General features: G+C 41.2%; 2 protein-coding genes and 1 non-coding gene across 3 annotated transcripts; 2 read left to right on the top strand and 1 right to left on the bottom strand.

Moving 5' to 3' along the window:
* The first annotated feature begins 720 nt into the window (after positions 1-720).
* On the top strand, positions 721-4,317 carry c19h11orf65 (chromosome 19 C11orf65 homolog). The gene is made up of 9 exons (XM_035142795.2): positions 721-792; positions 2,095-2,182; positions 2,278-2,370; positions 2,441-2,494; positions 2,570-2,779; positions 3,033-3,163; positions 3,538-3,702; positions 3,861-3,916; positions 4,192-4,317. The coding sequence occupies exons 1-9, from the start codon at positions 788-790 to the stop codon at positions 4,275-4,277; spliced, it is 888 nt and encodes a 295-aa protein (XP_034998686.2). The 5' UTR covers positions 721-787; the 3' UTR covers positions 4,278-4,317.
* Positions 4,318-5,290: 973 nt separating this feature from the next.
* trnac-gca lies at positions 5,291-5,362 on the bottom strand. Its single transcript has one exon. It is a non-coding gene; the product is annotated as a tRNA-Cys (tRNA).
* Positions 5,363-5,504: 142 nt separating this feature from the next.
* On the top strand, positions 5,505-8,840 carry LOC118098949 (proteasome maturation protein). Its single transcript, XM_035143238.2, has 6 exons — positions 5,505-5,641; positions 5,933-6,030; positions 6,865-6,925; positions 8,141-8,242; positions 8,333-8,426; positions 8,520-8,840. Exons 1-6 carry the CDS (start codon positions 5,639-5,641, stop codon positions 8,585-8,587), a joined length of 426 nt encoding a protein of 141 aa, XP_034999129.1. The 5' UTR covers positions 5,505-5,638; the 3' UTR covers positions 8,588-8,840.
* Positions 8,841-9,340: the final 500 nt, after the last annotated feature.

Below are 9,340 nucleotides of genomic sequence, written 5' to 3'. Positions count from 1 at the left end.
TGTGTGTGTGTGTGTGTGTGTGTGTGTGTGTGTGTGTGTGTGTGTGTGTGTCTGTGTCTGTGTCTGTGTCTGTGTGTGTGTGTGTGTGTGTGTGTGTCCCTGTGCATTGTTACTGTGAATTGTGTGAGTGATGGCAAGCAGAAGGAGCTGCTTGGTAAACAGCTCCCTCCAATGGCCGACAGGCAGAACAGTTCTGTTCACCTTTAAACTACAGGCAACAGGACTGAGGTTCAGATCAACTGCCTGTAAACCAAACAAAGAGGTGGTTTTATTCCAGGAGCCATCACATTGTGAACATGTGCAGCAGAAGAAAATCTCTGTTTACCTGATACATGCACCTGTACCTGTTAAAACTGTTATGAGCATTTGTGCCGGTCTGGTCACTGTTATATAGCTCTTACATTTTCTAAGCTTTGTATCATTAGATTTTTAAAAGCATAATCTCTGTTTGCTTTTGTTGGCTTCCTTGAGGGAGGAATGAATAATTTTCAACTGAAGTCACTCCACCTTCAGAATAAAAGCACACCTGCTGTATGCTATTCCAGTTTCCTGAGGCTAGAGAGTGACGCTGCCTTCATGAACAAGTTTGTGGTCAAATATCTCTGCATCTGTAGATCGTGTTTTCTGAGAGTGTCTCTGGAACTATACAGTTGTCTTTGATAACCTTGACAACTAAGGTTTTATTTCGAAGGCATCGTATTTTATTGTGGCTAGTTGCTAGGTAACCTAATGTGCCACCTGCTGTGATTTGGTAGATTGACTTATTAACAAAGGAAATCAAAAGGCCATGAGGTAATGTGTTCTTTTCTTTTTGTTATGTATTAACTCAAGGTTAAGTTTCACAGAGGTTAGTGTACGTTTGTGCAATTGGCTCTATTGTGTATTTAGTTTTCTATAACTCCCTCCACTCTCCTGCCTACAACAAGAGCGCAGCAGCTTCTTACTGGTTTTAACAGACGACCTCACATCACCCCCACCCATGCTTCTCTTCATCGGCTCCCTGTTGGTTTTAGAATTGATTTTAAGATTTGACTGATCACGTTTAAAGCACGCTGGAGCCCGGCCCCAAGCTACGTCACAGAAATGTTGTCCCCTTATGTGCCTGTTCGCAGCCTTAGATCCTCGGGTGGATCACTGCTGGCTGTTCCAAAGGCGAGTCTGAAAACTAAAGATGCCATCAGGGCCCCTCTGTGACTTCTTTTAAATCACTTCTTAAACCCCTTTTTTTCTAATCGTCTTTTCTAATTTCACTTTTTTTATTTATTTTATTATTTTATTGTCCCTCTACTGCTTTTATGTGATCAACTTTGTATGTGACATAGTTTTGACCACCTCAATGTTGATGTGTTGATTCCTGTCACATTGTTTCCTGCTGAATCTCTGGTATTTACCTTTTGCTTTGTTATCAAAGCACTTTGTAAACTCTGTTTTTAAGGGGCAACATAAATAAGTTTATTACTATTATTAATATTTTCTCGTAGCGGTAACATGGTGTTTTCTTTGAAAGTATTTATTTCCATAATAAATGTGGGCCAGGTTAAAATTCAACAAAATGTGTATTTCTTTTTCTTTGCTGCTACTTAGCATTTAACTCCCTGACAAAGTACAATTATTTAAATCATCATTATGGACTTCAGGTTCATGTTTCCATCAGGAAGCTTTCAATGTAATTTGTTATGTTATTTTATATTGCTGACGACACTGTTGACATTCAAATAATATAAACTTTTCCATCATCAGACTCAGACATCTCTTCTGAGCCTGTCAAGTCAAGGAAGTCAATTTTAACAACTTTATATTCAGGTTAAAACTTTATATTCAGGTTAAAATTGTATAAAATAAATGTAAACCCGTCATCAGTAAATCAGATAATAACTGTCACTGTTCAATACAGTAGGTAAGTATAAAGCTGCAGAAAATGAAAATAGTAGGTAAAGTATAGCTCAAAATTATACTCAAATACAGTACTCGAGTAAATTTAATTAAATTCCACATCATAAAACAAGGCTTCTCACAAAATATGCTGTTCAGAATTTTAAAATTAAAAGAAGGCAATCTTTTACACCTCCTCCTTTTCTTCTCCTCATCCTCCAGCTTCCAGGAAGGGGGCCCTGAGGAGCCCCAGCAGCCGCTGCAGGAGACAGCAGCCACAATAATTCAGAGGGCCTGGAGAAGATATGTGGTGGGTGATCTTCTGCTGCTGCTGTGTTTATATACTCTTGTACTGACGACACAGGCATGCATCTTATACGACTCTATTTCCCCTCCCACATGTAGCACAGAGAAGTCTTCAGGTATTTCAAGCAGCTGATCAACCGTTGCAACCAGCGGGATCCACAGTCCATCCTGAAAACTGTCAATCCTCGAGAGGTAACCAACAATGCTTATCAATAAAAACAGGAATTAAAATAGATAGTGAGATGAGACTTTCCTGTTGCAGGCGGAGCTGCTGGATGCTGCTGCTGGGGTGTTCATCAGATTTCGACTCGGAGGGGTAAGCGTGTTGAATTCCTCCGCAGCGATGAGAACATGATGACAAACACATATACAAGCTAAATTCTGTCTTCAGATCACCTTTCCTCCCAGCATCTACTACAAGATCTTCACCCACCGGCCCATCGCAGATGTGTGCGCCAACAGCCCAAAGAACTACACCCAGCTGGGCTTGAAGAAGCCTGAGGCCCGGCGGAGCAACACTGGCTGGCCCCTGATGCAGGAGGAACGTTCAGGGTGGTACCAGCGTATGGAAAACAACAGTTGGAGGGTGTTCTGCAAGACGGTGAATAACATGTCAACATATCTGCATATAGCCCTGACAAGATGAGGTTTGGTGTGTCGGAAATGACCCAGACACCCTTGAAATAAAACAGCTACAACAGACATTAGGAAATAGCTGATCATACCAAGCAGTGTAATGCACATGTCTTATGAAACTGGTGATTTAATCCAGAACAGGATCAGATCAGACCTTTTGCCACGAAGAGCAAACGTTGTAAAGTCTGTGTTCTCAGGCTGCGTCTTCTCTCTGAAAGGTGCTTCCCATCGCTGACCCCACAGAGTTCGGAGCAGACAAGAAGATGGACTTTCACTTCTCCAGGTTGCAGCGGCAGCAGGATGTGGAAAGGTGGAGGAAAAGGAGGAAAATTCAATGGCTGAGGCAAATGTGAGTTGTGGAAGCTAGTGTTAGCTAATATTAGACAGTTGGTGCCATCAGAGTGAGTTGGAGTGAATGTTCAGGAGGTTTTCTTTTGATCTGGCAGCCGTACCACCTCCTATCCCTCCCTCCATATAATACCAAGCAGTGTTACCAATAACTTACCTAGACAGTGGCACCCAACCACATTTTAATTTGAACTGCCACAATTTCATAATGAACCAAAACATTTTTTACACTCCTTCTGAGATCTCTAACCTGGTGTATGCAGCGCTATTTGCAGCTAATCTGCCACGTGCTTCCTTATGCTGTCATCCTACCACATGCTATGGTCCATAATGTTTGATAACTGAGAACAAGTTAGCTCTCTCCCATACACACAGGTATAACCATGGTCGGACTCATCCAGTGCATGGACACATGGTGAGCCGAGTGGGGAACTCAGCCCAGGAAGCAATGGACACCACTGGAGAGAAGGGGGACAATGATGCGGAGGAGTGGGAGTTGGATGAGCTCCTGTCCTGGACCACCACTCTCAGCTTTGAGGAGTAAGACCCTCTGCTCACTGTCACAGGCACATGAGGATCAGATTCCCCCGAACGTTTGTTAAACTGGGTCAGACATGATGTGTTTGTGCTGAATGGTTAATTCCTTCTCTGGATACATCTTACTCCATCATTCTGACATGTTTTCATTGTTTGATTAGGTATATGAAGGAGTGGAGTTGTTTGGCATGCAGTCACTCGTCTGAGCGGAGCAAAGGTTAAACTATTTCTGTATTACACAATTTCCTTCTTACAATCTGCAGTTCTGACAGCTTGTTGCTATTGCCACGGGTGTGACTAATACCTGTCACGTATTTATTGCTGTGTTGTCCCTGCTGTACTACAGGCTGCTCATTGGATTAGAACTAACAAAGCATTGGTGTGTATTTTATCTCCTGTGAAAATCACCACGCCTTTGTTTACATCTCATTTTATTTTGTTTTAACTTCTCCTTCTTTGTCGTTTTTTTTCTCATATTCTACATTTCCACAGATCTCCAGCCACATGAGTTTGCTGGTGTGTCTGATGATGAAAGTTCGACAGAGGAGAGTAAAATCATCAACATGTGTCATGCATGATCAATTCATGTCTTTGTCGTTGTTGTGTATTTCTGCTGTGTTCGCTGTGTCTGCACCTTTAATTACACTTAAACACTCGTCAAATCACTTTTTTGTGCACCTGTTTCTGCTCCTATGCCAATTGAAATTGACAAATTAAAAGACAAATTCAACAAATCATTTTATCTTGAAATAACTTTCATTGATGTTCAAAATCTTTTTCAATAAATAAAGTGTTAGTGTGTCTCCGACGTACTAAGTGACAACTGAAGCAAACCCAGGCCGTTTTGCCTGAGCTGGAGGAAGTTGCAGCCTCTAGTCCTAAAGGAGAAGTGAAACTTTGACTCAAGTCATTCAGGAAGAGAAAGAGAAAAAAACATCTAATGAAATAAATGAAAAGCACAATCTTATTTGTGGGGTTTTCTTTGGGCTGATCCCAAACTTTATAGACGCAACTGTACAACATTACATGGTTAGCATATATCACAGTGCACAATTACATTATCTTATAAAAAATTTACAGTTTGCATCCACTAATGATTGAGTTATGTTTTTCATGTAGCTTATTATACAGTAGCTTCATAAATAATTCAGTTCCAGATTCTCGGTTGAAGACTTAGGAGGACAGAGCTTTTGAAACAAGCGCTCTGAGGCCCTGCCAGAGGAAGTGCAGCAGACTGGCCTAATACTTTCCTTTAAAAGCTTAAAATTTACTTTTGTTGTACCACATTCCCTGATTTTACCTAAATCTAGTTCGTATTGTGTTGGGAGGTCATGCTCAAATTTCTGGCACAGGTTTAGTGTTTGTATTCCTTTATTTATTATTCTATAACTGAGTTTTTATTTGTATTTATGCTCTATATTATAACTAAAAAAGCCTCAGGATCATAAGATGTGACCTGTGCCAGAGATCCTATCATATCTATCAGGATCCATCACATCTTGACGAGTCAAATCATAATTTAAAGTGAATGTAGGATTATTTACATCAATTCCATTAAAAGTAGAATATTTAGAAAAATAATGTCAAAAGAAGGGGGCACCCGGATTTGAACCGGGGACCTCTTGATCTGCAGTCAAATGCTCTACCACTGAGCTATACCCCCACATAGAAACGAAAGTGGAACTTGGTCAATTTAACATTAACACAAATATATTTTATTGTATGTATGGACGTGATGTATCATAATTTGTGTTTAGGAAAACTACACACACATGCACCTCAGTATTAATGAACCGTGATCCCAGTTATCTCCCAGTAACACGGTTCTACACGCACACATTAAAGCGCTACCGGCCGAGAGCGGAAGTGTCGCACTTGAGACGCGACTCGACCGGAAGCCGCAGCGGATTGAACAGAAAGTGGAAGAGACTCAATCACAATGGTAATGATGCTACATATATTGTACTTTTCTTCTTTTCTGCCCAACCTGAGCGTGTAGCTCACACTGCTGATGGTTTCTGTGGCTGTTGGTTTTTATCTCAGTCCTCCGGCTCTTTGTCTGCGTCGGCGGAGGATGTTAGCGCTGGATTTGATTAGTCACTGCAGCTAATGCTAGCTAGCTAGCGCCGCTGGTAGTCGGTCAGACTCATGGCTTGTGTGCGTGGTGCTGTGTTAATGTGAGTGTGTGTTTGTTTCTGTGTTAATCATGTCTGTCTGTGTTTGTATTTGACAGAATACCCGAGGACTCCGATCTCAGCTGAAGGACAGTGTCCCGGTGGCAGGCCTCCATCCACAGGGACAGTATGGAATCCAGGACTCTCTGCGGAGCGGGTGAGTCTTAAACATTAATTAATTCATCTGGACACGAATAAGTTCAAATATATAAATCTATTAATGTGTAATTCATCTCAAGTCCCACCGTGGGCTGCACAGTCACGTGTCTGATTGTACTGCTGGCTAAACCGACACAGATACATGTCAATATATATCTCTTTGACTTTCAGTGTGCACATACTTTTATTATACTTTTGATTTATAAAGGTAATCTGTAGCAAACACACAGATTCTGTATGTTTGAGTTCATTTAGAATAGGTCTGAGCAATATAAAATACAAAATAACTATGATCCTAGTATAATTTCCTCAATAGAAATATAACAAGGTTCAATATATATATATTCCTTATCAATTGTGTAAGCCCAATTTCTGTCAAATTCCCCAATAACCATATTTACTGGATTTCTCATCTGTAACCGCTTATTTGTGATGTGTTTGATTTTTTTTTAAATTTTTTTATTGTGCCATGTACATTATGTGCCAATATTATAACGGTAATGCAAGACACGATTATTTAGCAAAAGTACAAAAAAGGTGATGTTTTGAAATAGGTTATGTGCTAGATGTTTGATTTGATAATAACCTCTCTATAGAAGGCCTGTACACACACACAATGATTAAATGGATCAGGTGAAAGCTAATGCAACAGAGCTCCTATGTTAAAGGAATACATATTTTTTTGTAACTCTTAAATCCAGTGTTAATGATGAAGTATTACACCTGCATGCAAAGAGTACCATCACAAATGTTAAGTTTATCATCCCATAATATTTCTGAAGCACATCAAACCTGCATGGTACCTGATTTTTGTTCTTCTGTGTCTGAGCAGATTTACCAGCGTAAAGAATGAGCTCCTGCCCAGCCACCCTCTGGAGCTGTCAGAAAAGAACGTGAGTCATTCTGAGCTGTGAGAAATGAATGAATCAATGAGCCAAATGTTTTCACTCATTCTGCCTGATCAGACCTCTAATGGTGGCTTCGATGCACACACTGGGACCATAATGTTAATGTCTGTAAGTGCAGTGAGGTCAGTGACATGCTCACCTTCTACCTGCCCTGAACATCTATAAACACCCCTTGAGATTCTGGGCCTTTAATAGTAATTACAATGGTAAGAATAGCATCCAGTTGGTTCAAGAGTCCATTAAACACTATTGGCTTGTTTTCATGGCACATTCACAACAAGACTACCAGCAGCTCCCTCCTAACTGCAATGCAGCTACGATTAATGTTGTACTTGTTACTTACCATTTTTTATCTCGCATGACATGTCAGAATATGTCTTCATAGTACTGCAATCAGGGATGTTCCCATACCAGCACCATACAGGCCTCTGATTCAGCTGAAAAATGTTGGGGTCAGGGATTGGATTACACAAATATGCACTGATCTAATGTCTTTAAAGTATAAGTTTCACCTAGATAAGGCTGCAGTTTTGTTTTTTTGCTGCTCCGAAACCGCAGTTGTGCTGTACTGCCACTCACAAGTACAGTTTTATTTGTTTATGTTTTTTGGAGCGATAAAAAATAAGTGATTTTCGGTGCTGTAGTGTTAGCCAGAGCTAGCTAAAATGTCAGCGATTTGGAAGTGCACTATGTGAACAAAAGTATTGGGACACACCTCTTAATCATTGAATTCAGGTGTTCAGTCTCATTGCCACAAGTGTATAAAATCAAGCAGCTAGCCATGCAGTCTGCCTTTACAAACATTTGTGAAAGAATGGGTCATTCTAAAGAGCTCAGTGAATTCGACGCTCTGCTGACTCAATAACTGCAGAGTTTCAAAACCTCCTCTGGCATTAACATCAGCACACAAACTGTGGGCCCGGAGCTTGATGAGCTTTATGGTTTCCATGGCCGAGTAGCGGCGTGCAAGCTTTACATGACGAGCACATGCTGCTGTAATATATGTAAGCTGCTCGGGTGTTTCTAAACTCCAGCAAAAGCCATTTATATTCAGAAAACGTGCATTCATTTATGTGGCTTTTCACAGATACAACACAGGTTTGTGAAATTGCCAATCAGTACCCCAGCTCTCAGAGAACCTAATTTAAGGATATTAATGGGGTGGATGGTTACTGACAGTTGTGTTTTTGTCGTGTGCAGTTCCAGCTGAACCAGGACAAGTTGAATTTCTCGACTCTGAGAAACATCCAGGGTCTTCATGCTCCACTCAAACTGCAGATGGAGTACAGGGCAGCCAGACAGGTACTGCTTTTTACTCCTCTTCCTGCTCTTGTGTTTATTCATCATGCCTGGCCCTATGTCCTCATGTCTCTCCTTCTTTCCTCCTTCCAGATCCAGCGCCTGCCGTTCTTACAGAGCTCAAACCTCGCTCTAGATACGCTGCGAGGCAGCGACGAGTCCATCGGCTTCGAGGACATCCTCAACGGTCAGAACCTCATCCTGTCTGCACTGTCCCTCTCCGCAGTGATGTTTCTGAGAGTGAATTCTAACCTGTGTTTGTGTGTCTGTCACCTTTCAGATCCAGCCCAGAGTGAAATGATGGGAGAGCCTCACATGATGGTGGAATACAAACTGGGAATGTTGTGAAAAAGAAAAGAGACACAGATCCACACACACACATACACACACATATAGTTCATTATTTGTTTTAGTGGTTCATAAACAACAAGTCACCAACTCAGGCTCTGTGGAACTGTCATCATCTGGGAAGGACAGGGGATAAATGAGGGTGTGGGCGGGGTGGGGGCATATATCTGAAGATTTCCTGATCAGACACATTCAGTGCTGCTTTTGTATGATTCCAACCTGACAGTTATTTCTAATAAACTTCATAACTCTTCCTCTTGCTTTGGTCTCATTTGGCAAATGATTTAAGTGTTGTGGTGGAACCCGTTGGGGCTCAGATCATATTCTTGTGTCTTTAAAGGGATAGTTCACCCAGAAATGAAAATGCACTCATTATTTACTCACCCCTATGCCGATGGAGGGGTGGGTGAAGTGTTTGTGTCCACAAACAACTTTTGTTAGAGTCTCATGGGTAAACAGTAGCAGCCGAATCCAATACAATTGAAGGCATTAGAGACTTATCTTCAGATGTAATAAAACAACAGAAAAAACATAACATGCCTTTCGACTCAAAACGAGGTCATTTACTCAGTGTATTAAGTCTAAAAAGTGGCTAAACTGGCGGACGTTAGCATTTCCGACGGTCCCTGAATACACCTCCTCGGAAGGTATCAGCTGACATTTAGGCTTGAAACACTTTGAAATGATGCCATTTCGAGTCGAATTTGAATGTCGGGGCTCGCGGACACTTGTCCATGTCATTTTTACAGTTTA

This window comes from Hippoglossus stenolepis, chromosome 19 (genome assembly GCF_022539355.2).
Source record: "Hippoglossus stenolepis isolate QCI-W04-F060 chromosome 19, HSTE1.2, whole genome shotgun sequence".
Taxonomy (NCBI): domain Eukaryota; kingdom Metazoa; phylum Chordata; class Actinopteri; order Pleuronectiformes; family Pleuronectidae; genus Hippoglossus; species Hippoglossus stenolepis.
Note: the sequence above shows the minus strand (reverse complement) of the source record. Positions and strands in the feature narration are given on the sequence as shown.